Source organism: Emys orbicularis, chromosome 17, assembly GCF_028017835.1.
Source record: "Emys orbicularis isolate rEmyOrb1 chromosome 17, rEmyOrb1.hap1, whole genome shotgun sequence".
Lineage (NCBI taxonomy): Eukaryota > Metazoa > Chordata > Testudines > Emydidae > Emys > Emys orbicularis.
In genome coordinates, this window is record NC_088699.1 from 5,207,692 (window position 1) to 5,234,715 (window position 27,024).

The 27,024-nt window shown below is 46.7% G+C and overlaps 1 protein-coding gene across 1 annotated transcript in view; it reads left to right on the plus strand.

The window, feature by feature from the left end:
- The window catches only part of DOC2B (double C2 domain beta), a 136,431-nt gene extending 111,034 nt beyond the window's left edge, over window positions 1-25,397 (plus strand). Inside the window, exons 7-9 of the mRNA XM_065418344.1 lie at window positions 22,727-22,808; window positions 23,985-24,081; window positions 25,261-25,397. Of these exons, the coding sequence (XP_065274416.1) occupies window positions 22,727-22,808; window positions 23,985-24,081; window positions 25,261-25,397 (316 nt within the window). The remainder of the gene's footprint in view (window positions 1-22,726; window positions 22,809-23,984; window positions 24,082-25,260) is intronic.
- Window positions 25,398-27,024: the final 1,627 nt, after the last annotated feature.

Genomic DNA, 27,024 nt, shown 5'->3' on the forward strand with positions numbered 1-27,024 from the left:
ATGCAAGAAGCCTGCAGCCATTAGTGCAATAGTGTATGCTGAATCCCAGTTCAGGATGGTTCATGTGCAGAGACGGGTGGGGGGTGAGAGGTGGCCTGAGATAATCAGCCAGGCTGACAAAAGCCCTGTATCCCTATGATCTCCCCCACCCCTCCCCGCCATGGTTCATGGGCAGGCAGTGTGTAGTGCCCCAGTTCAGAATGATGCTCCCCGCCCCCCATCCAGCTCTGTCCCACCACTTAACAAATAATTGGATCCGCTGACCTGTAAACAGCAGGTAGCTGCTGCTGCTGTTCCAGCCCAGGATCTGTAGACATCAGAATTGTCTCTTGGCAGGGGCACACGGCTGGCCGAGTAGATGGGCTAACGGGGCCTGTTGGAGAGGGTAGCTTGCATTTGCTCATGTCAGAAATACAGCATTGCTGAGACGTGAACGTCCTCCTAGCTCGCACTGTGCCTATTGGGTCCTTAAAAATTTTATTAAGATGTTTAAAAAAAAAAAGTGAACAGAGTTTGAGCATAGAAGTTTCTGGTTATCAGGGAATAACGTACAGATTATCGAGGGTGCAAAGTTTGGTTTAAGATCGGGTGGCATAAGGAATACATAATCTGCAATAACCCCGATTGGGGGTAAAAGGTTGATGGGTCAAAGTACAGGCATTGAGATATGAGGGTACGAAGTTCATAGAGTGGCTATGTTCAGGTGTGGAGTATAATGAGTGGATATGATGATGAGGATGGATTGACCCTCATTTGGTGAGATTTAATGTTCACGGAGTTTATGGTTCCAGTTCATATGATCCAACGGAGAAGGTCTCTTGGTCCCTTTCTCGTAGTGGGAGAATGGCATTCTCCCCCTCCTGAGTCCTTGCCCTTCAGGGGGTGCACGGACACCCAAGAGGGCCAGGGCACACTGTGCTACTGAACGTGCGGTGTGTTAGAGGCGGGGCCTAAAGAGCCCGTGGTATTTTTATTTGTGCAGAGCAGGTGTGCTCACCCCAGAATCTATGGCTCAGTCCCAAACTGGGTAATTACATTCTGCCTACCCGCCCACCCCTTTCAGGTCAGTTAGACAGAGGCTTCCTGTCCTAATTGGAGGTGTTGCTATGCACAACTTAGCAGCTGGTACGTTTCACTCCAGAGGTGGCTGCATTTCAGCCAGTGCATGAAGCGATTCCTGTGTGTGCCAATGTTGAGGTTTGCAAAATGCTATATAAGGCGTCAACTCACCAGTTTCCTGAACAGAGAAGCAGGTGGTTTTGATCTGTGGGAGGCACCAGACGTACTTGCACCTCGCTCTTGGCCTGGCCTGTTGGCACATTTCCTTTTTGTCTTGCACCTTGAGAGCCTGTGATCGTTCGCTGGGAAAGAATTGTTATTCAGTAAAGGCGGACCCAGCTTCTTGCCTTGTAAAAGACTGATGTGTAAAAGCTGGAATGCGGCCCCCCCGCCCCTGGAGAAACGGTCTGTTTGAGCAGAGCCGGAGTACACCCACATGCGCTCCCTGACCTCATTGCTATTCCACTCCATGCTTGTAGGGTGACAGAGCGCCTGCAAGAGCCTTTTATTTGAATTCCCCAGTGGTCATTATCCTCCTAGGGGAATAGCTTCCAAAAAATAGGCTCTCCCCCAGGGAAACCACGCCGGTAACGTCTGGAGAAGGTACAAACCATTTGTGCACCATAAACTCAACGTGGCTAAATTACAGAGACGTGAATTGAGATGCTTCTTTCTCTCTTACTGTGTCAGAGAGCAGGTGCGGCACGCAGCGTTAGCACACGATCGGCTTTTATTTCCTTCCTGCCAAAGGGATTCTGCAAACCATAATCAAAACAAAAAATAAAAAGGCCCAGGCCAGGGTCCGGGGGAACGCCAACCCCAGGCATGCTGGCCATGGAGTGCTGGCCTGGGGTGGATGGCTCTGTGACAGCCACCATCTTGTCCAACACCAGGGACTGAGCGAGGGGCCAGTGCTAAACTCATGAGACTACAGCTTGAGCTAAAGAACCAGGCTAGCGCTAGAGCTGTGCAGACCCTATACTACAGTTTGTGAACGCTGACCGGGGGTTACATCTGCGTGTGTATGTACAGTAAGCTGTGCAGGGCAGGGGCTGTCTCTAGCGTGTATGTGTACAGAGCTCAGCACAACAGGGCCCCGAGCTCTAATCATGACCTTTAGTGCTACCATCATATTAATAACGGGAGCTGGGTAGTGCTGTGCAACCTAACACTCTGTAGCTCTCGCCATATGTGATCAGCCCCCTCCAATGCACGGTGCTCAGGTGTAATGACATTTTGTGGTTCCATATTGAGAGACAATTATGTCAGTAGCAAAACCAATCTCCATAATGGCTCTGTACAGGCAGTGATGCAAACTGTGAGCCGCCTAACCACTTCTAATTACATGGGAATATCTCTTGGTCATCTCGCCATTTGTACTGCAAACACTTGCCCGGATCTCTCTCAGTGGGGTTGCATACTGATAGGCCCCTATCAATCCAGTCACCTCGGTTTATCCCTTAAGGAATGCATTCCGGGGCGGCTAAGCAGGATTGCTTTCTAACAACGACTGATGTTTCCACTCTGAAAGGAAGAGAGACTTATAAAATAGGGGATGATGCTTGTCTGTCTCACGTGGAGCTGCATGGGTTAATTATTGCGGGAGAGTTTGGAATCACTGGGTGAGGGTCTCTGGCCTGTGTGATGCCCCTTTTGGCCTTTGAAATTTTTCAAATCCATCTGTTGGATTTGTGCATCCAATTCTCATAGGAAATTAAGAGGAACTGGGGGACCAAACCCTATAGCTGGTTTGGAAATTTCAGTTTGTGAATTTATGCTCAGCACCTGGAGATTCCAGCCTCAGGGTGGAAGAGGCTAAAGGAATACAAAGAACATAATGTCTGCCAGATTCTACAGTTGTTTTAGAAAAATGCCACCCTATCACTATGATATTGGTGGGGGATACCCCATAGCTACAGTCTAACAAAAACAATAGCTTTCTGAGGCTCTTCACCTCAGATAGTAGATGGCGCCCCTGTTCACCAAGGCACGAATACTCCCGCAAGACAAGGAAGAAGTTACACCCTATCAGCCAGAGAGAAGCTGTAGTTCTACCTTTGCTGATGACGTTTTGTGTGGGCTTGAGATGGACAATAACACCAATGGGTCTCCTTGACTACCTTTCTGTGGGATTGGTCGGCCTTGGCAGCTTTCATTCTGTGCGTGGTTCTGAGTGCTCTTGTGTCTACCTGGAGACAACAGAAAGGGGAACTCTGTGCATAGATCAAGTGCTGCTTGGACAAAGATAATTGTTTCCAAGAGTGATGGAAAACCAGATGGAAAAGCAGGTACGGAGTGATTCATCCTAAGAGGGCATCGCAAGAGAATGGGAGCAGAGGGGGAGGAGGGTTTGTCAGATTGCATGGGAGACCTTGGACTGTGAAGCAGGAGAGAATTTATAAGTTTCATCTTTACACTCTGTAGATAGCCATTCACTTGGACAAGCACCGATACTCACATGGGAATTCCCAGACTGGATCACACTAATGGTCCATCTATCCCAGCACCAAGAGCGGTGAGCACCAGCTGCTTCAGAGGAGGATGAAAGACACCCTGCAGTTCTGGGATAACCAGCCTTCAGGGAGTTTCTTCCTAGCCCTAAGAGTGTTTGGATTTCCATGTCTCTGCCATTTGTTACTCTTACTGCTGGTGATAATTCCAAAACCAGTGTTCACAAAGGTGAATCAGAAACAGATCCCTGTCTGCTGAAAATCCTTGGCAAACAATGACTTCAAATGCAGAAATCAGGAAGGTTCAAAAGCTGTTATGACCAGACATAAAGGTTAAATTCATTGGGCTATTTATTTGCATCCCAATCTACTTACCCTGTAAGATCTGTTCCCATACAAGGTTCTGGATGATGATGATTCTCCTGAGAAATATTTTTTTCCCTTGGAGAATGTAATGACAAAATCAGCAAAGTGGAATAGCCAAAGGGTCATTTGTAGGTGGGGTTCATTTACACTGGTGCCGGCCCACGATCGTCATTGACGGGCATCCCGGTCTTATCTCCTTCTCCCACCCCCAGCAGTGGAAAAGGTGAGATGGAGATAGCTCAACATGGCCAATTTAGGAGAATGTTCCACATTGTTTTTACTGTACAAAAAGCCTCGTAGCCCAGCTGGTATGTGTGAAATCAGTGTGGAGAATCCTGCTCCACTTCCCAGTGTCAGCGGGACACAACCACTGTCACAAACTGCACTAATCAGCCCCTGTTGCAAAGTCTCCTCTGAAGCCAAGGACTGAATGAGCCAAGGGAGACTGAGCTCTCCCTTCTGTCAGCCCTAGAGGGAGCCCTCTAGATGGGCCTTGGGGAATGTTGGCAGGGCAGGGTTGTGAGTGGCTCCCACTGCCTCTGGCTACGGCTACACTATGGGACTACGTTGGTGTAGCTACAGCACTCAAGGGTGTGAAATTTAGTGAGTGATGTAGCTATGTTGATCTAGATTATAAGTGTAGGCCTCTGTCCTGTGACTCAGTAAAAGACTTTGGTTGCCAGGTCTGTCAGTCACTAAACTCACAGCAGAGCAATAAATGCTAATATGTTCTGGATGGGCTTTTTGTTTAAATGCAAAAGACAGAGGGGTTTGGAGAAGGAGACAAAGAAGTAGATGTTGGCAGAGCTGTTGAGATGTGACTGCACTTTGTTTTACCAGCACAGTTCCAGTGCCAGGAGTAAAGAGAACACGCTCTCTGTCTGTGTCCCAGCCAGTGTTCCCATTATTCATGGCTTGGCTTTGCAGCAAACAGCCCTCAGTGTTGTATTGTTGCTCTTACGCAGTAGGAACATAGACATTCTCATCTAGTCTAGCCCAGGGGAGGTGGGTGGATGAGGCGGGGTGAAATGTTTAGAGCAAAGTGGTGAAAAGCAGAGTCCTTTAGAGAACAACTGAATGTGAGCCTTTGTGTTGTGCTTTGGTTCTAGCCACTACAGTGATAGGTGCATTAGAAATGCCTCTGATAGATAGATGGGGTCAGCTTCTCAGCAGTGCTCAGCACCCAGCCGCTCCCGTTGTGACATTCCTGGCTAGCTTTTAAAGAATTCCACACCCAGCATGCATCCCATGTGCTGAGCTCTTCTGCAAATCTGGCTGCTTATTCTGGTGCCTAAATGGGAGCTGAAAATCTCACCCTCTGTGCCCAAGCTGGGCACTTGTTCCCTCGATTCTTTCCCATTCACTCTGCGAATTCCATGGTCACTAGAGAGAACCCTGTCCAAAACTACCTGTGGTTGTTTCCCTGCTCTGTGGAACATCATTCACTTGAAGAAACAAATGCTCTTTCTCTGCTTTCTTAACTGGTCACATACATTCTCAGCCTCCTGTATTTCTTCTAGGTTTTGCATTTGTGATCCCACTAGCTCAGCCGTTGCCTGGCTCCTCTCCTTCTACCACAGCAAAAAGCAGGACAGTTGCTACCTTGTGCCACTCTAGGTCTTGCAGGCAAGACTTGCCACAGAACGATGCGTGTGCCTGTGCTAACCTGGCAGACTGTGCCTTTACCCTCTAGACCTTTTCAACGTGCAGTACGTGGGCCCCAATTCAGAGGCATGGCTGCTAGGTCTGTACAAAATGTAAACTGAGTTCAGTCTGGCCAGCCTATGTTTGGAAACTCCACCCCCACATAGTTGAAATTAACTGATCTCATTAAGATATGCAAATGAGGACATCATGGTAGCAGATTGCATTTCTTTACAAGCATGTTATTCCCCAGTGATTATTTTACAGCGCATCAAAATAATGTACATGCAAACCTGCCTTGTGTAATTTAATCCTCTGTTTCTTGCTCTTTTTTAACCTTCACATTTAATGGCTGCTAATTTATTTAGAAGGTGGAGAGGGGAAAACAAAATTCACCAGATTCCCTGGGCTTGGGATTTTTATTACAGGTGGGAGTTTCTAAGTGCCTACATGATTTAGAAGCCCAAGTGCCAATGAAAATCCATGGGGATTTGTGCTACTAATCCCCTGTAGCAGGATGAGAAGTGTTATCAAAGTTATGCCAGAATCCGAACACACGCTTCTCTCCTTCTCCCCTAGTGGTTAATGCAGAAGGAGCTGATCAGATGTGTCCATGGTGGGTGAGTTTGCAGTCCCAGTCTATGGCCTTGCCTACATTGGAGTTTGTCAGGGTTACTTATTATTTATTGTTTTATTGCTCTAGCACCTAGGAAACCTAGTTATGGACCAGGACCCCGTTATGCTAGGGGCTGGACAAACCGGACAAAGAGGCAGTCTCTGCCCCAGACAGCTTTCAGTCTAAGTATACCTGTACCATCAAAACCCCGTGTGTAGAGAATTTGCACTGGCGAGTGGAATCAAGGGTCAATTGCCATGGTACTAATTGTGGTTTAGGAAGGTTTTTCCTGTAACGGGGGCAAATTCCCAGTGTAGGCAAGGCCTGTCTAATCCAGGCGCCTGTGAGTCCAGCTGTCGCTTAGCTACAGACACAGCAGTTCATTACGTCTCCAAATAGAGCTGTTCCTCTCCAAGGCAGGCAGAGGAGGATGGGACGCCCATTAACTATCCGGAACTCTTCCTGCAGCACGATCCCATTAGCCCATTAAATGGCTTTATTCTCCAGGCCAGCTGTGTGCAGGTCTGACAGTCCAGATGAAGCCATTATGTGCTGTTCCCTCTTTTCCAAATGACTGTCTTCTCGAGTGTGATTAATGCTGTACTTTAGCAAGGTGGGGTGGCTGTCTTTAAATAAGCAGAGCTTCGAGTATTGCTAATAAATGGGATTGAGCAGGCTGTACCGTGTGCGCTGCCTGCTTTATGCAATACTGCCTGCCCTGGTACCTTGGTGTGGCCAGGACTGTCTCTGTTGTTGTTTACCTGCATTCTGGTAGTGTGTGTAGGCCCTCGTGGGGTGGGGGACCCCATGGTGCCAGGCGCTTTACAAACATAGACTAGATGACAGTTCTAGCAAGACAAGACAGAGAGATTTAGACAAGCAACAAAATAAACAACCCGCCAACATTTTCTTCTGGGTTAGTTTCCCCCATGGAAAGTGTGTGTGAGAATTAGCCAGTCAAATAGCAGAGTTGGCTGGCAGTAATTAGTGCTGGGTATTTTCTATGCTCAAACTCTGTTCACTATTTTTTTTTTAACATCATCTTAATAAAATTTTTAAGTCTGTTAAAAAGCAGTACTACAGCGATCCCCCAGTACCTGGCAGGCTCGGTCTAGAAAAGTGCTGCAGGTTAGGCCAAGCCTGTGGAAGCTTTCTAAGCACAGGTCTGCACAGTGCTTTACCAGACACGATGTCGATTTTTCCTTCCCACCCCACCCCAGATGTCAGTGCTGCATGCGGAGGTGGGAGCTATGTTATTATTTCTGACTTGTACTGCCCATCAGACTGCAGCACGTTTGAAAAGACTCCAGCCCCTGTTCCCGAGCAGGATCAGGGAGAAGGACAAGGCTCTCCCTGCTCCAATATAATTCCAGTTACCCCAATTCCCTTTATCCGGAAATCCTAGTCATCCAAATCCAGTGTGTCCCCCATGAAGCCCTATGTTACTTAATCACCTGCTAATAACTTCTCAATTAGCCTCTTAGTGCCTGCTAGTGCTAATCAATGGCTTTGTATTTGTACAGTAGATGTGAGCAATAACTGAGGCTTGGTCTGCATTACCAGAGCAACTAGTTCTATCAGCCTAACTCCCAGTGTAGATAGCGCTATGTCCACTGCAGGGCTTCTCCTGCCCACGCATCGCCGCCTCTCGGGGAGGTGGAGTGCCTATGTCGCTGGCAGAAGCTCTCCCATCGGTGCTGGTAACATCGGGTTGTAGCCCACGAAAGCTTATGCTCTAATAAATTTGTTAATCTCTAAGGTGCCACAAGTACTCCTGTTATTTTTATCTTCACTAAGTGCTACAGCAGCGCAACTGCAGCGCTGTAAGTGCAGACAAGCCCTGAGACCTGTCCCATGTCAGGAACAACAGGCCCACTGGCAGGACAGTGTCAATAAAGTTAGTGTTTTACACTTTAATACCGTACAAAGTATTAAATAAATGTCAGCATTACTCCCTTTATTTCTGCAGTTCAGCCTGTCATCCACTATCAAACCTCTTATCTCAGAGACAGGGACCATACCTCGATGGCACGTTCTGTGGCTGCTCTTTCTCATGGTCTGCAGTTCCCCACAGACAGAGACCTGTGGGCATCAACCTTCAGTTGCCACAGGGAGATCTCAGTAAAGATTTCAAACCTGCCTTGTTGGTGGGGGAGGCCACCCCATCCTTCAGGTGGTAGGGTTCACAGGGAATGGGGGGTATTCAGATGCCTGTCGCTCCCTGTGCCACTTCAATGGGGCACAAGGATGCACATAGGGCCACCAAGAGGCTCCAGAATAGCTCCTAGCTTTCTGCCTCATCCCTTCTCCCTGTTCCTCTTCTCTCTTCCCTCTGTTTAGTGCCCCCCCCACTGTAATTGTAGCTCTAATCCCTCCCCACCCTCGCCTGGATCTCTCCCCCGACCGTGTGCTCCTGATATTCAGAGTTGGCTTTGTTTCAGGAGGCAGCTGCTGCTGGACCAGTCAGCCCAGCTGTCTATTGGCAGATTGTGAAGTGGCCTCCGGGTCAAACATTTGGGCCAGGGAGGATCTTACCACAGTGGGTTGCCCATCCCTGATGCAGATCTTGTGGACAAAGGAGCCCAGTTCTATTGCACAAGCTGTTCAAACCATCTCTCACCCCAGCCCTTTAATGCACCATTAACCATCGAGCCTATAGTCCCAAACTGGTTTCAGAAACAATGCGCTGAACGGGCTATCCCCTCCTCTTTTCACCCTGGATCTGATCAGAGATTTCCTCCCAGCGCTCTGTTGCAGCTAAGCTCAGTAACATATTGTAGCAGAGTGGCTTCAAGTGCCAGCTCTTTGCTGGAGATTTTGCCGCACTGTAACACACCGCATGCCCTTTGCAGGAGCACACAAGTGCTTTGCTTGCTGACAGATGCCATCTTTTCCCATTCCAGAGATGTTGCTGTCTGGCTCCTGGCACTGATCCCGCCAGCATCAGACTGGGTGTTTTGATGTTGAATGAAAGCAACCGTGCTATGAACTAGCCTGAATGAAAAATTCTTTTTTATTGGATCCCCTTAGCATGACTGCAGTTTATTGGAGGGTTGGGAGGCTGGGGAGGAAAAGCTCACCAGCTGTGAAGAGCAGAAAGTGAATGCAGTCTCTTCCAGACTCAGAGCCATTCCTCCAGGCACACCAGTGGAAGGACCAACTAGTGAACCACTGCAGTAGCTGCCTTCGGTAGGATATTCAGTTTGGTTTATAAAAGGTGACTGGCTTTCAAGCGCAGCAGCATTCCTGGTGACTCTCCTTGTCCTAAAAACACCAGTCCCTCTCCCTCTCCTTCTGAGACATCAACAGAATGCCCCCAACATGCTCCCTTGAGCCCCCAAAGACTGGGCAGCAGCAACAGCTGAACAAAGGTGGGAAAGTTTCCACTATCAGACCAGTGGGTACAGTGTATGGCATGTGCGTGCGTCCATGCACCCCTGCCAATAGCTGTGCCACCAGTGGAGGAGTCGTATTCAGGGACTATTGGGAAATCTAGGAGTGGGTTAGTAGGCAGAGCCCATTGGAGCAGACCTGGCAAACCTTCTGCAAAGAGTAATTAGGGGCCTAATCAGTTTTTGCTTCTAAGTGATTTTCCCACGTTGGAAGTGTGTGGGAGCAAGTTGTGGGTCCCCTGATGAGTAAGGGCTGTGGCAGCTCTTAGGGGGCCTGCAACCAAGACATCAGGGATCTGGCAAAACGAATGCACTTCCAAGATGATAATACGTGGGCTCTGATGCAGGAGCAGCAGCCTTTTCAGATGCAGGGCAGTTTTTTTCTCCGAGAGAGATAATCAAATCAGTGACTCCTTCATCTGCTGGAGGGGATGGTGGGTCAGGGTTAGCGATGCTCTTGGTTCCGTCGGGGAAGAAAAACCAGGGCAGTATTTCAAGCAGAGCGTTTTTAGTTTCAAGAGTTATGATTCTTCAGGACCAGACTTCTGGAAGAGTGAAGTGCTGGGTGTAGCCAGAGAAGTGCACATATAAAATGGCACCTCCTGACTGAGCAGATCCACTCCTTGTGGGGCTGAAGCTAGACCTGGCTCCGACAGGCTGCTGTGGAAATGTCTAGGAACATGGGAATTGCCAGACAGAGTCAGATCCAAGGCCCAGCTAATCCAGTGTCCTGTCGCAGCCAGTGGCCAACACCAGCTGCTTCAGAAGAAGGTATAAGAACGCTGCAGTGGTCACATGGAGAAATCTGCCCCCCTGTAAATCCATTCCCTCATACACCTCTACCCTAATATAACGCTGTCCTCGGGAGCCAAAAAATGTTACCGCATTATAGGTGAAACCACGTTATATCGAACTTGCTTTGATCTGCCGGAGCGTGCAGCCCCGCCCCCCTGGAGCGCTGCTTTATGGCGTTATATCCGAATTCGTGTTATATCAGGTCGCGTTATATCGGGGTAGAGGTGTACTTAGAGATTGGCTTTTGCCTTGAGGCATGGGGTTTTATATCTGAACATAGCAAAGGAGGCCGGAAAGAAATCTCCTAGTGCAGGGGCAATGTGTCCCCCAGGGGGTGTGCAGGGACAGAAGGGGCATGCCTGGAGCACTGAGCACTACAGGGATTTTGTATAGGCATCCCAAGAGGGTGGAGGCTGCTCTTACGCTTTGGGTCTGGAAGTTAAGCACATGCTTAAGTGCTTTGCTGAATTGGGGTTCAGTTGGAGTGCACCTGGTTTCAGGAGAAGAGTGCTGCTCTATTCAGGCTGGCGCGTCCCTTTAAAACCAAGATTTGAAGCTGTTTTGCTGTGTGGATCGTGTCTTTGTTCTAATGGAACAAGGAGCTCGGGTTTTCCTCTGCAGGTGGGCTGTGCGTTCACCTAACCTGGTGCTTACTTGGGGTGGGGAAGAAACTAGCAGTTGCTCCAAGTATCCTGTTCACTTAGCATGTGCTCATGGTCAGGAGTAAACAACATAATAAAAGGCAATTACAAAGCTAAGAAGAATTAAGGAAAACATATTCTTTCTTTTTAAATCAATCTCTCTTCACAGCAGCCTGGAAACCTCCATCTCATCTGGAAGGTTGAGTGTGTGGGGGTGTTTTTAAGACAGTCTATTCTGTGAAAGGCCCTGTACTGCAGACGTGTTTTGTACCAGTCCTGTGACAGTTCTGATTTTTTTTTCTTGTTGCTGCTTCAGCTTTTGCTGGTTTCTCTGCTGTGCTTGTGTCCTGCCAGCCTCAATTTTAAATCACTGTTTGTGTGAGAGAGAAACGCCCAGAACTCGACATTTGAGGCTTTGTGGCAGTGAAATGGCTGTTGTGCTCATAGTAGATTAGTTATTAATAAGTCAAGTGTATTGATGCTGAGCAATGACTGAGACAATCGGATTCAATCTTGTAAGATGGTTTTATCCCACAAAGGAAGTTTGCTGTGTTCCACAAGGTGGTCTTGTTCTATTAAAATCCCTTCTCAGAATGCGGTTTGTTAATTTCCTTGTCTTCGTTTTCTTTTTTTTCTATTAACTTTTTATTCATTTTTAATATATATACAGAAAGACAAACATAACAAACTCTACATAAACTTCTTATATTGGAGCACCTTTTCTAGCCCCTTCCTATATGAGTTGAGCTGAGGGGTTCCTAAAAAGGCTTGCTCAGTTGTGACCGCTGCTGCCGAAAATCCCCCCATCCCAGTCCAGGGGCACATGACGACCATCTTGTGGTCACCGCCTGCATGTGTGCCTGTGAATAGGAACTCCTGGTGATCACTTCACCTGTCTGCGTCGCCACTCGCCCATCTCCGCAGGACTTTTATGGGTGGAGGTGGGGGAAAAGTTCTTCCTGTGAGAGAAGCCTGCGCATGAGTAGTTTAATGTGGGGGAGCCGTTGCACATCAGCCATACAAATCTTGGCAAAAGAGGCACCTGTGTCTGGTGACAAGGAGGTCCGAGATGACCGGGGATTTCTCCTCCATTGTAGCCTTCGTCCATCTTTGCAGCTGTTGAGAGGTGATTCTGCTTCATCCACCTGCTCTGCCTTTGGGGTCTTATACTGGGTTGTGTTGTGTTGGGCTGCACTTTGTCTGGTACCTCGCCTTTGACCTTATCACCGTGGGTTACCCTACCAGGAGTACAGGACTCCCAATGGCATCGCACTTAGGGTCTTAAGTATACGCAAGCTTCTCCACCATGTCAAGGTGGCAGCCCAAGGAGAAGGCTATCCCACCATACCTGATTGGATAAATACATCCAGAGGGATCACTCCCAATGTGGTCAAAAAACAAAAATGTTTCTTGCAACTCGGAATGTCCGTACCCTACTAGATTACTCAAAAAGTGAAATATTCAAATGCAGAACAGCAATCGTCACCTGAGAACTCTCGAGGTACAACATCAACATCGCTGCTCTCAGCAAGACAAGACGTGCAGATGAAGGCCACTTGAGGGAAGAGGGCGGTGGTTACACTTTCTTCTGGAAAGTGCTGGGAGCTACGCCTCTCGTGGAGGTGGGTTTTTTAGAGCACTGGGAGAGCTTTCTCCCAGCGCTGTGCCGCGACCACACAAGCCATGTTAAAGCGCTGCCGCGGCAGCGCTTTAACATTGCCAGTGTAGACTAGCCCTAAGAGAATTAACACATGTTGACTCAGCATTTATTTCAGGACTTTCTGGAGAAGAGGTAGGGTGGGTGTATTGTGTGTATGTACGCACACCTCTCTCCCAACCCCTGCAAAGGGTTTTCACATGTTTAGTACATCATCAAGTCTGCATCTCACTCCCTTCTGAGTGTAATCCCACCCAGGTAATGATGTGTCATTTCTTCACCAAAGGGAGATCAGTGCGCTCCCTGCTCCCTACTTAATTGGTGTCTCACTGGCAGACTGTCTTGTTTTCCTTTGTAATAGCCATGCCATTCTCACGGTGGCTCTCCTTGCCAAGCCCTTTCCAGCTGTGACAACTACAAGCAATTAAAGGAGAGCATGTAGAGCAGAGATGCCAATTTCATAAGTCAGTGGCATGTGATTTAGCTAGCTTCCTCATTCCTCAGGGCAGATTCCAGCAGGACAGAGTAGATTTATTTCCGTGAAGTTTTACCTTCCAGTCTCTAACTGATAAACACTCTAGGCTGCAGGATTTTGTTCCTCTGAAAATGTACTTTGATCCAGGATACCTGAAATGGTCTTTGCGCTGACTTTTCACCTAGATTTATTAGCAGGAGTGTTGTATGCAAGAATGAGAAGTAATTCTTCCATTTTACCCCGTGAGGATAAGACCTCACCTCATTGTGTCCAGTTCTGGGTGCCACATTTCAGGAGAGATGTAGACAAATTGGTGAAAGTCCAGACAAGAGCAACAAAAATGATTAAAGATCTAGAAAACATGATTTATGAGGAAAGGTTGAAAAAATTCGGTTTGTTTAATCTGGAGAAGTGAAGACTAAGGGGGGACATAACAGTTTTCAAGTACATACAAGGTTGTTACAAGGAGGAGGGTGAAAAATTGTTCTCGTTAGCCTGTGAGAATAGGACAAGAAACAATGGGCTTAAACTGCAGCAAGGGACGTTTAAGTTGGACAATAGGAAAAACTTTCTAACTGTCAGGGTGGTTAAACACTGGAATAAATTGCCTATGGAGGTTGTGGAATCTCCGTCATTGGAGATTTTTAAGAACCGGTTTGACAATCACCTGTCAGGAATGGTCTAGTTATTACATAGTCCTTCCTGGAGTGCAGGGGACTGGACTAGATGATCTATTGAGGTCCATTCCAGTCCTACATTTCGATGTAGACAAGCCCTTACTTCTAAATAACATCTACTCTTTTGAAAACTCCCTCTCTCCCCTTAGTGCTGGCTCTTGAAGATGCCAGTCTTAGGCCTGATCTACACTTAAAAGTTTTGCCAGCATAGCCATGTCAGCTGGGAGTGTGAAAAAATCACTTCCCTAGCCGACATAGCTATGCCAGCAAAACCCCCAGTGCAGACTGTTATATCAGCAAAAATGTCCTTTTGCCAGAATATTTTATTTCATTCGGGGAACTGGTATAAGCTATACCAGCAAAATAACTCTTTAGCTGGTATTAGCTGTCTCTCCACTAGGAGAATTGGTTGGTATAGCTGTATCAGTGTATCTGAACCATAACCCCTTTCGTGTGTAGACCAGGCCTGAGAAAATGATATTCCAAGGAGCTTCCCAGACCATAAAACTATTGTATGAAGACTCAGATCTGGAGTTTCTAGCATTCGGAGAACCAGAGCACTTTCCCTGCATAGTAAATGGAGCAGGGGAAATATGTGCATGGTATAGAGCAACCCAATATTTGTGTGCTGCTGCTTTCCCCCTTGGAATACGAGTCAGGATGTAAATACAGCCCATGGGGAAAGCAGCCCTCAGCTTTGGTAGCCTTCCTAGTAAATCATGGGGGAAGTGGCAGCCCAATTTGGGTTCTATTTGAGTTTTAAATCTGTATCGTTCTCAATGTGATTTGACCTCCCCTTTCAAGTACAACTTGATTAGTGCCTGACTGATCTATTGCCCTGCTGGGGCTTCTCAGATTGTACTTTGTCTCTTATCAGCTGTGCACAGGCTGTAAAGGTGCAGGGACTGGGGAGCACTGATAACTTGGCTTAACTTTAGATTCCACTGTGGAGTTCGGTCACTGAATTTGCACCGACAAGTGCTGGGATAGCCATGCATGCTGTGCTCGTTAGCGCCCATGTGCCGATCCCTATCAGAGCGCGGGCTCTCCCTCCCCGAAACACACTTCCGTTATTGGAAGACCCAAAGAGCTGTTTTAAAGTGATGTGACACCCAAAACAAGGCTCCTGCTGATAGAATTGTATGGCCTGAAGATAAGGGGTCTGACAAAAATGCCCACACACCCAGTGCCAAAGGTATCTTTATGCCATTTCCTATCCCTGTCGGCTGCATCCCTGTAGCAGCAGGCAGAGTCTTTGTGGACTGGAAACCAGATGAAGGCATTTGCACAGGAGGGACCATACCCTGCTCCTTAGCTGGGAAGCACACAGCTCTTCTCTTGCTGTCTGCTGTGGGTCACCTGTGCCAGTGGTAGGAGTGACTCCTGCCCCATGCCCCTGTAAAAGGTGCCACTCCATTAAAGGGGGCTGCTGTACTCCTGTGTATTTTACTATCTGATGCAAATATGGTTGTGGTGAAGCACCTGCTTATCTCCTTGGAGTTCTGGGAACTCTGGTGTTCAGCCCCTTTGAAAATCAGGCCTCAAATATCACACCGTTAGCTCTTAGCTGGTTGGAATCCAGAAAGAGCCACTCACCTTTTGGACTGTTTTCATGCAAAAGATTCAAAGGGTTGCTGGCTGCCAACGCCTATGATGATGTGAGAACACGCTGCAGGTATGGCTGGGGTCTCAGGGCTATGTAATGACCCTCCTTTTCAGCAAAGGATGATCATGGCATTAACCCTTTTTAGAGCAGGTTTGGAAATACTTCATTTCAAAGGGACTTTGGCTTCATTTATGGTGACATTACTGATCTAATTGTGTGAGCTGGGTCTATTCTACCAGCCTGTACCCATTTTGGGCACTAAGGGGTAACCCATAAGCTAGAAACATTTCATTGCTATCAAGTTGGCACATATCTGATGGTCATCCCCAGGGTGGATGGAGATGCTGCAAGTGGTGCAGTTTTTCTATATCACATGATGTTTAAATGTTATGGGGCATCCAATAAAAAAAAAATCATACAAAGGGCCATAGCTTGTAGAACATAGTCTAATTTTGACCAAAATTGTCAGCGACCTAAATAGAACTGATAATGCAACTATGTAATCAAAACAGTACTGCTTTGGACTTAACTATCGTGAGTGATTTTGTATCATCTGCAAATTTTGCAACCTCACGGTTTACCCTTTTTCTAAATAATTTATTAACGTTTAACAGCACTGGTCCGAGTACTCACCCACCTCCCAGGCAACTTCGGGGGGGGGGGGGGAGGGGAGACATCCCTGTTCAAACACTCTCCCCTTCTCTGGGACAAACCTCCTCCAAAGAAAGCCAGGGGATTCAAACAGGGAGCTCCCACCTCACTGAGAAGTCCCCTGGAAGGCAGGGAATCCCAGTGCAAATCCCTTAAACAGGCAGAACCAGGATTTGAACCAGACTCCCCCACCTCTTAGGCAGTACCCAATCACTGGACTAGGGAGTGATTCTAACTCTTCGGCTGGCCCAAACACTACTTAAGTAAAGCGGAACAGCTCCAACAGGTGAGAAGGGGGCCCCCACCATCAGTATAGCCCATCTTCCAATTAATTAATTAAAGTGGAACAGCTTCAGCAAGAGAAGAAGAGCAACCCACACACAACATCCCTTAGCAGATTAGGGAACTCATTTGAGAGACAGCAGAAGTCTATTCAAATCCCTCCTCAGGAAGCAGGCTGGGGAATTGAACCACATCCTAGGCAAGTATCCAAACCACTGGGCTACAGTTTATGTAGAAGGCCTCTGGCTCCTTCCCACTCTCTCCTCAGTTGGTTGGGGGCATTAGGCAGCTGCCTAATGCTCTCACAAGAAACCGTTTAGGCACCAAAGTCACCTGCCTCCAGGAGAGGGGTTCCTGTGTGGCTCACAAGCAGTGACAGGCACTAACCTCTGTGAAAGGCAGGACTTAGTACTCATCCCTCTCAGCATCTCCCAGGGGTTATCTCAGGAAGTTCTCTGCCTAGAGCGCTGGCTTTTGTGCGTCCCATTCTTAGGTCACTATCTCTCCCCTTTCAGTGACTAGGGAGCTTAAGTGCCTAACTCAGTCTTTGGGGAGCCTGTTGTTGCTCTAGTGATTTTCTGGGCATCTAAAAGTTAGGTGACAGGTTTCAAAGTGGTAGCTGTGTTAGTCTGTATCAGCAAAAACACCGAGGAGTACTTGAGGCATCTTAGGCATCTGATGAAGTGGGTTTTAGCCCACTAAAGCTTATGCCCAAATAAATGTTAGTCTCTAAGGTGCTCCTCGTTTTTTGTTTGTTTTTTTTAAGTTAGGTGTGGCAATACTCAGCATAGCCATCCCTAAATCCCTTTGTGGATCTGGGCCACAGTGCTGAGACCAGGTCTACTTGGTCTATATCACAGGTCAACAGCACTGTGACTGTAAGGGAGCTGAGAATGGGCATGCCACAGGCATATAGCCCTGAGACCAGAGGAGAGGAGTTGCTGAGAATGGGCATGCCACAGGCATATAGCCCTGAGACCAGAGGAGAGGAGTTGCTGAGAATGGGCATGCTCAGTTCATACTACAGACAACTCACTAAGACCAAAAGAGCAGAAAATGGGCATGCTTTGTGAATGCCACTAGCACTGAGACCAGGCCAGGGAACTGAGAACAAGCAGCCTCATTGCATGCCATAGACACAAAGCCTTGAGTCTGGGGGTTGGGGTATCCAAATGTGTGCATTTGAGAAGCATGCTGGAGCTCCCCTCCCCCCACTTTTCCTGGTTTGGGGGGTGGGGAGGGAGAGGGCAGCAGGAGAAGAGCTCGTCTCCAGACACTTCTCTGGGTGCTCAGCTGCTGTCTTCAACCATCTCTTTTTTCCCATGCACTGAAACAGGGCCGGCCCACAACATTTTGGCACCTGAGGCGGGGAGCTCAAATGACGCCCCCTTGCTTGGGCCAAAACTTTGAAAGGTGTCAATTCTGCCTTGCTCCTGTTTTACTCCTCTTATGGTACTGCTCTGCTACCTAACCCAATAAAGGAGAACTAATAACTTAAAATGCCTTGTTCAAAAATTTTAAGTAACACTTAACTTTCAAACGCCTGAACAGCAAATGTAACTTTTCTTGTCTGCATAGTAAACACTGGCATTTGTATCTGTTTGAATAATCAAAGTGGTGCTTTCCATGCTTTCTTGGTTGCAAAGATTTGAACTGCTTACTGCTGAAGGTCCACAGTCTGGGCCAGCTCATGCTCTATTGAGATGGTTGCAAGGCCGACCAGCCTCTCCTGTGTCATTGTGGAACGTAAATGTGTTTTTATTAACTTCAGCTTGGAGAAGCTGCGTTCTCCACTGGCAACTGTTACAGGAAGTGTTAGAAGTACGCGCAGAGCAACAAAAGCATTTGGAAAGAGGGTGGTCATCTTATTTGTGCACATATATTCCAGAACAGTCTCTGGAGTTGATCCTGCTGAAATGTATCTTGAAAGGGCTTTCAGTTCATCACCTAAATCACTCGCATAAATATCGCGCATGTCATCATGTGTCAACACTGTCTCTAGTGCCCTGCACTGAGGGTGTAGGTCTTCTTCAGGTATAGTGAGGAGTTTTGGAATATCATACAACATCCCAAATATACTGCTGTGTTCCTTGAGCTGCATGAAACATTCTTCAACTGACTGTATTGCACAATCTAGCACCTGGTTAAAGAATTCAACTTTGAATTGTTGTTTGGGGTCTCTTATGGGATTATCCTGTGCCTCGTAATCAAAATGTCGTCTTCTTCGGTGACTCTTGTATTCTTGAATGGGTAGGAAAATAGCTTCAGTGTGAAGTTCCTCTGCCAACTTCTGTGCACTCTTCAGAACGTTTTGAAATCCCTCATCTGACCGGTAAGACTGTGTAGATATGACTTTGCTTTGTCCGATTGTTCCATTGCTGCAGATATATCAAGGTCAACACCTTGGAGTCTCTTGCTTACAACATTTATTTCAAACAATATGTCATGCCACACACTAAGCCACACAGAAATGTGAAGTTATGTATGTTTCTGGTGATTCCATTTCCCTCTGCCACTATTCTCCCACGAACAGTTTCTGTCATAGCGTTATCCTCCGTAATGGCAACTATGGCATCATCTATCTTCCCAATTTGGTGTTTGATAGGCTTTTATCACCTCCACTCGACTTTCCCATCGTGTGGCACTCAGTGGTTTCAGTGTCAGAGAGGATGTTCCTAGATGCTGCTTCAAAATTTGCCATCGATGAGTTGATGCAGAGAAAAACACATAGATGCTTTGAATTACATTAAAAAATTCAGCAGCCTCACTAGAAGCTGATGCTGCATCACTGACCACCGAGTTCAATGAATGAGAACTGCATGGGACAAAAAAAGTTCGAGGGTTTAACTCCAGGATCCGTGTCTGCACTCCTCTGTTCTTTCCTCTCATGTTGGCACCATTATCGTAGCCCTGATCTCTCATGTCAGCTATCACAATTCCCGTATCTTCCAGCTTTTTAAAGCACATTTGTCATACCAGCTCCTGTAGTATCATCAATGTCAATAAATTTCTAGAAGATGCTCTCTGACAGTCACCATTGCAGGGACATTTTCACTAGGTTCTGTTGTTGTTACAAAACGCACTGTTAAAGTCATTTGTTCGGGTACGTCTTCACTTACATCCGGGTCCGGATGTAAGCAATCGGTTTTCTGAGTTCGATTTATCGCGTCTGGTTAAGACGCGATAAATCGATCCCGGAAGTGCCCCGGATCGATCCCGGAAGTGCTCGCCTTCGACGCTGGTACTCCAGCTCGGCGAGCGGAGTACGCAGCATCGACGGGGGAGCCTTCCTGCCGCGTCTGGACCGCGGTAACTTCGGACTAAGGTACTTCGAATTCAGCTACGTTATTAACGTAGCTGAATTTGCGTACCTTAGTCCGAAGTGGGGGGGTTAGTGTAGACCAGGCCTTCCGTATGGCTGATGTCAGGTGTGCAGTCCAGAATAACAGAGTAATATCTTGCTGACTTCAGATCTGCCATAATCTTCTGTTTGACGTTTGTTGCCAGTAACTGTATGATCTCATTTTGAATTGTTTTTCCAAGATAATGGTGTGTGTACATTTCTTGGGTGGTGACTCTTCTTAGATGCTCATAGAGTACAGCATCAAACTCAGCCATCAGCTCCACAATTTTAAGGAAGTTTCCATTGTTTGGCACATACAGCTGATCTGAAGTGCCACGCAGTGCTAGGTTTTGGGTAGCAAGCATTCTCACAGTGGCAAAGAGCCTTTTCAGAACATTTTGCCAGTAAAGAGACTCGATGCAATCTTCTCTTGATGCTGATCATCTATGGTGGCCTTTAACCTTAGTCTCATCTCAAGCTCTTTCCACCTATGGAATGCTCTCTTGTGATTTGCTGCCTTCTCATGGCATGCCAGATTTCTAGCCAGATTTTTCCAGTTCTTTGTTCCTGTAGAACCCAATGTGGCTGGAACATTAGACTGAAGAGTTTGCAACAAAAAGAGTATGTAGCATTCTGGGTTTTTGAGTACATAAGCCATGGCCTCTCTACTTTGTCACCATTGGGGATTTCACGCCAGTAATGTGTTGGATGGAAACTTCTGTTTTCATTGTCTTTGGAGAACATGAAGTTTTTCACTTGCTCTGGCCCATGCAGTACAAGGAAGTCCCTCAGGCTACTGCTTAAGTGGGTCCACAGTCCTGGATCATCTAGACTTAAGGAACTAAACTCAGCAGCAACTGTTTCTTGTGCCTCCACCACACTCTTCTCTGATTTACACTTTTCTTCAGGAATGTGCATGGTTACATCCATTTGAGATGGAAAGCAACAAAGAGTCCTGTGGCACCTTATAGACTGACTAAGACGTATTGGAGCAGAGGTGAGCTGGGGTGGGGGAGCTGCCGCACGGCTCCCCAGGGGGGTGAGCTGGCGCGGGGAGGGGAGCTGCCGTGGGGGGGGGCGCCTCAGGGTGGGGGGGCGGGGAGCTGCCGCAGGGGGGGGGTGCAAGGTGGAAGTTTCGCCTAGGGCGCGAAACTTCCTTGCACCGGCCCTGGCAATACCTTGGTCACACAACTGCAACATCTGAGTCCAAGTGCCACATTAGCACCCTTGCATCTGAAGAAGTGAGGTTCTTACCCACGAAAGCTTATGCTCCCAATACTTCTGTTAGTCTTAAAGGTGCCACAGGACCCTCTGTTGCTTTTTACAGATTCAGACTAACACGGCTACCCCTCTGATACTTGACATTAGCACCCTGTTTACTCTGAGTGCTTACTGTGAATGAGCAACATGCAAGAACATGAATGAATCTGCTTCCTCATGATCTGCCTCGAGCTTTGGTATTGCAGAATGGTTGCCAGGCACTGCTTCCACTTCTTGTGCGAGGTGGTGAAAGCCACCAGCAAGGTGCACTTCCTGGCCAGGTGACAATCTCTGTTCACACTTTAGGTTCCAGTCACTGAGAAGAAAGTTTGCAATGTTAGATTTATTCTTTGAATTTGATGCCATCTTCAAGTGTTGCTTTGGTAATGGTGTTAACACAGCAATCAATCACATTATGTTTTCTGCTTTTTACTTAATTGCTTTTTATGAATGGGAGTGTTTTTCATAAAAATAAATCCTTGGGGTTTTTTTAAGTGCTCATCGGCTCCGGCTGCATATTCTCCAAAGTAATATAATTCCCTGTTTGTTACCACACAGTCATTTTGGCAGTTGCCTATTGTGCTAACACAAACAGGAGATTATGGCTTCAGGGCATGACTAAGAAGCAGGAGCCGTTAGAAAAGTATGCTGTTTTTATGCATAAATCCTAAATACGAGTGAGATACAGAAAACATGAGAGGAAAACAGAACTGATTTTAAAGGCGCAGTGTCAACTTGAACTACGTTTAACTCTTCATGAATCTTAAAAGATTTCAGGCTCAACACTCTTCCCTTACGATTTTATTTTATTTTTCTTTGCTGTGTGTAACACGCACACAAACAGCAGAACAAACTGGCTCCACGCAGAGTACTGTCCAGCATATTTGTTCCTGCTACTCTATTTAAAAGTGAGTTGAGGTGATGCTTGTAACATTAGTGGGTAAAAAACAGTTCAGGCAGAAATGTGGGGTTTTTTAAAGTTAGTATTTCTTTAGAAGGCACCATGACCTAGTGGACATTGCACTGAACTGGGACCTAGGAACCCAACTCAAGATTTTTGAATGCTTGGGGATGGCAGTACTGATGTCTTCTCTCTCATTCACAAATGTTCTTTGTATCTCAGCAAGGATCTAGATTTGTGCCATTGGACATGGACTGGTACTAGGGTGACCAGACAGCAAGTGTGAAAAATAGGGACAGGCGGCGGTGGGGAGGTGTGTGTTTATAGGCGCCTATATAAGGAAAAGACCCAAAAATCGGGACTGTCCCTATAAAATCGGGACATCTGGTCACCCTAACTGGTACTCTACTTTAGAGTCTGATGCATGGCTAACTGGGATTTAAACCAGCATTTCTGGAGGCAGGAATTATTCAGAGCACACTTGTGCAGTGCATGCAGTTCTAGTGACCTCTAGGGACTGGAGTGTGGTATAACTATTGCACTATTAGTACAATCTGAACAGCTGCTCAGCGTGAGTTCAAGCAGTGCCTCTTTTTAACGCCAGAGGCCAATATGCTACTTTCCACTGCTGCAACGGCTACTTTCCACTGCTGCAATGACTTTCACTCCAGGATCTCAAAGAACTTTAACCAAGGTAGGTAAGAAATAATACCTCCATTTTACAAAAGAGGAAGCCATAGCTCAAGGCAGGCCAGTAGTTTACCTGTGGTCACACAGTGAGTCACCAGCAAAGCTGGGAATACAACTCAACTGACGGCAGGAACAACTTAGGTCAAACTTGTAAAAAAAAAGATGCTGACTGTCAGCTAGATGGCTGTGTGTTCTGACCAAGTTCTTTATTATAATTACAGCTACTTGAAACCAGATGAGGACAAGAAATCAAAGCACAAGACAGCAGTGAAAAAGAAAACACTAAACCCTGAATTCAATGAGGTATTTTTGCACCACACTGTATTTGATAGCTGCTAAAATGCTGCTCTCTTTGATGAGCGCCTCATACATCAGAACGATAGGCCTATAAATCACATCAATTTCCCCTGCTGCGGGACATCCAATCATATTCTGTTTCTGCTTGCCTTTCTAAATACTTCTATTGCAATCTGAGCAGTGAATAAACACCCCTCCTCTGGCTGGGTTCCTTGCATCTGCCACCCGCAATGGGTCTGGTGTAGCGGCACCTTATCCTCGTCTCAGTTATGAAAGTGGACACACGTCTGGTTTGTGCGGTTGTATTTTTCACATGAGCTCGGTGGTTATCTAGCCTGACTCATGCTAGTGCAGCCGGGTGCACAGCTTTTGCACTTCTATGGCCCCACCTCCATCATATCCAAGCCTCTGACCATCTGTAATGATTGATCCTCCTCACTTCTGCGAGGTAGAGGAGTGCTACTAATCTTCATTTTACAGGCTGGAAACTGAGGCCCAGAGCCTCAGTGGTATTTAAGTGTCTAACGCAGGTCAGGGCCTAAGGGACTTGCCCATGATCATGCAGGAAGGCGATAGTAGAGCAGGGAATTGAGCCCCCGTCTCCCAAGTTCCAGACTTGTGCACTCACCACTGGACAATCCTTCCTCATTCACCTACTTCTGTTCATGCAGGCGACAAAGAAACCTTGCTGTGCACCACTTGCTAGGTCTCTCCGTGGTAGGACCACCTGGAAAGGCCACTGGGTGTCAGTCATATACAATTAAAGCTCTCTCCTCCTCAATCGCCCGCTACACAGAGCATAAGCATTGGCTCATGATTCACCTCCCTTTGCATATGTTTCGTCATTGTTAAATGAGAATTTCCCTGGCCCAGAAAACAAATGACACTGAGGGGCATATGCAGTGATCCCAGTAAGTAGATGCAATTCTTTATGCACTAGCTCCTCAGAGCCAACTGCTCCTCTGTTCCACCCAGCTGACATGCTCTGCAAGCCACTCAGTCAGTCCTATTAAATAGCACCTTCAAACCTTCCTTGTTGCTGTAGCTTACAAGCATTTTCTGTGAAACATTTTGATCCTTGCATTGAGGATGCTCTGTAAAACCACACTGCACTGCGCTAGCATAGCTAGAGTTTTGGAGATGACCTGCTGCCTCCTGAATTCGGTTTCTTCTCCCCAACAGGAATTTTGTTATGAAATAAAGCATGGTGACCTGGCAAAGAAGACCTTAGAAGTCACTGTGTGGGATTACGACATTGGAAAATCAAATGATTTTATTGGTAAGTAAGATACACTTGAAGTAAGTTTAAAGCTGCTTTGGGCATGTGCCCTTTAACATTAATCAACTAAGGGCTTGTCTATATGACCACTTAGCTTTGCGGCAAGCGGGAGTAGAAATCTAGCGCACACGAGCCTGCCCACATGGACCCTGCTGCCACACACACAAATTCTGTTGTGCACTTTGCTACCTTGCTTTGAAATGGGAGTAGATTAAAGTGCCCCAGTGAACTTGTGTGGCAGGCGGATGTAATTCCCACGCACTAAGCATTCATGTAGACAAGCCCTTACACTCAGCTCTGGCTTCCCACTCTCCTGTAGGACGAGCCTGTCTCCACTCCACCTTGATTTTCAAAGCCTTTTCTTCTGAAAGCCAGAGACGAGTGAAAGTGGAGGCTTAATATGTCTTTGTTGAATGCAAAGGCTTCAAACCACCTTTACGGTATTTAGTGGTCATTTTGTTTGTGGCCATAATGATTTACGGCCAAGGAGAGTTCATTACCTCCTTATGCCTTTGGAATCAGAGGGGCATTTGCAGTCCCGCTCTGGGCGATCCTTAGAAAAGGACAGGCTGTTCCAGCTTCCATGTTTGCTCCTCTGAGCATAGAATATTTCGGCATGGGATTTAACTGACTTTCCTTTTCTTGGCCAGATCCTAGCCCAACCCCTCCCCACATACTAAGGGACCTGTTAAATCAAGATGGCAACAAATTAGACAAACAAATCACTTGTAATTTCACATTGTCGAGAGTATTAAACTCAGAGGAGGGGGGCAGCATCATAAAGGCAGCATGGGACAGAGCCAAGCCTGTTAGCAGTGCTTGAAAGATGTACTCCTTCCTCCACGCCCAGCTCTAAGTGAGTGGGGCCGGGGTAATCTCGCCAGGAAGCTTTCATCTACCCAGTGATCATGCTCGCTAGTAACCACCCACACTAAAAGGAAGAAAATATACCTGTGTGAGAGAGTGAGGACTCCCTTGCCACTTGCCCCTCTAAACAGCTGTTTCCAATAGCTACCAAGGAGCATGGAAAGCTTTGCAATGTCACACTGCATACATCTCTCTGGATAGCTGAACAAGTGTCAGTAACAGACTTCTCTGTCTGTCTTTACTGGCACAGCTTGGCTTACCTCTGTGGAATGAGCTGACTGTCTCTCTCTCTCACTCTTTCTCTGTGCTAAGGTGGAGTAGTGTTAGGAATTAATGCCAAAGGTGAGCGGCTGAAGCACTGGTTTGATTGCCTGAAAAACAAGGACAAGAAAATAGAGCGCTGGCACACACTAACGAACGAGCTGCCGGGGGCCATCCTCAGCGATTGACCCTAAAGACAGGCCCGGGACCCCGAAGATAGCCCAGCTCTCTCTCACAACCAGAACCAGGAACAGTTCATGCCTTTGGACTTCTAGTTTACTTACTACATTAAAAGGGATACTAAGTCAGCAAGAAAGAGTGGCTTGGTAAATTCCAACTGATGGTCAGGCTGCAGGGAAATACCACTGAACAAGACACAATTGATTTTCTCTGTTCAGTGGGTGCGATCCCCTCGGGTTTTCTCCTAGGTGTCTCTGAGCACCCCCTCTCTCCAACACACACATACACACGGTCAACTGAGAGAAAACAGGCCTGCATGCACTAGAATTGTGACTTATTTGCTAACTATTTGATATACTGAATTATCTTCTTGCTGCCTTGCAAAATGAATGGATCACTTTTTGTTTGTGTAGCTACTATGAGCAAAAAGCATTATTAAACATGGAACTATTTTACTAAGGCGACTGTGCCACATTTCTGGTTGTCAATTTCTGTGGTTTGGGCCTGAACAGTCTTTATGCACTTAAACACCACCTTTTGGAATGATCGTCTTCTCCAATAATCTATAAGGACTGTTTGCTTTTCTTTCAGAAATGTAATGCTTGTTCTGTCTGATAATCTAGATGAAGTATACCAGTATGCTAAAAGGGCTGTGCAGCTATATAAGGCAATAGCTTCCTTATATAAGTCCACCTGGGAACGGTAGGCACTTGCAGCCTCACCAGGAATAATACAAGGCTTCACATTTGCTAAGAGAAGTTTTGATATTTAAGAAAGATCAGAAAATCAACAGACAATTCCATTCCAGCACTTACTCTTGCTCTATTACAGACAGTGGGACTTCACACTAGCACTTCCATGCAGCTGCTATTTTTAGGAAACCATGAATCTGCCTTTCTTCCTGTCAACTACACAGCTGGTTTGAACAGGACTATTTTTCACTGAAACTTACCTTCAGATTTTACCGTTAGTGCAGACATTTCATTCCGGTTACTGAGAATGAACAGAACCCCCGAAGACTTGCCACTAGCTAGAAGGGCAAGAAGAGGCAGACTTGATGCTACAGTAAGTGCCATGGGTCAAATTCTGCCTTTGGTTACATGCACAACAACCTTCATGGACTCCAGTGGGCATTACACACGTGTAAGGGACAGAGAATTTGGCCTTGTCTCTTCCTTTATTCAGCCTTCTTAGCAGTGTATGTAACTCCATAACTCCCCAGGTAGGCCAATTATCCATTCCTTTCTACAAATCTGTTCTTTGCATCGGTCTGGCTTCAGTCAGTGTCCAAAGACTTAGGCCCTGATTTTGCCCCACTGACATCATCGGTAGTTTTGTGGGAGAACAATCAATCCCTGGTGGAATGTGCAAGGGACAACTGCAAGTCTGAGTTATTGAGAGGGATCCAATTGAATAAAAAGCTGGTTCTAGAATCTCTCCCTCTACCAAACACATAGCACCCAAACCAAACTTCTCTACTTGGCCAGTCACACCATACACTGGATCAAAGTTTCCTCTCTTTCTTTCATTAACCACACTGTTCTATTTTCCTAACCATGTCCAAGACAGTTCACAAGTTTTTCTGCAAACACAAGAAGTCACAAATGAGCTAAACTAACTGCAAAATGCTGCATG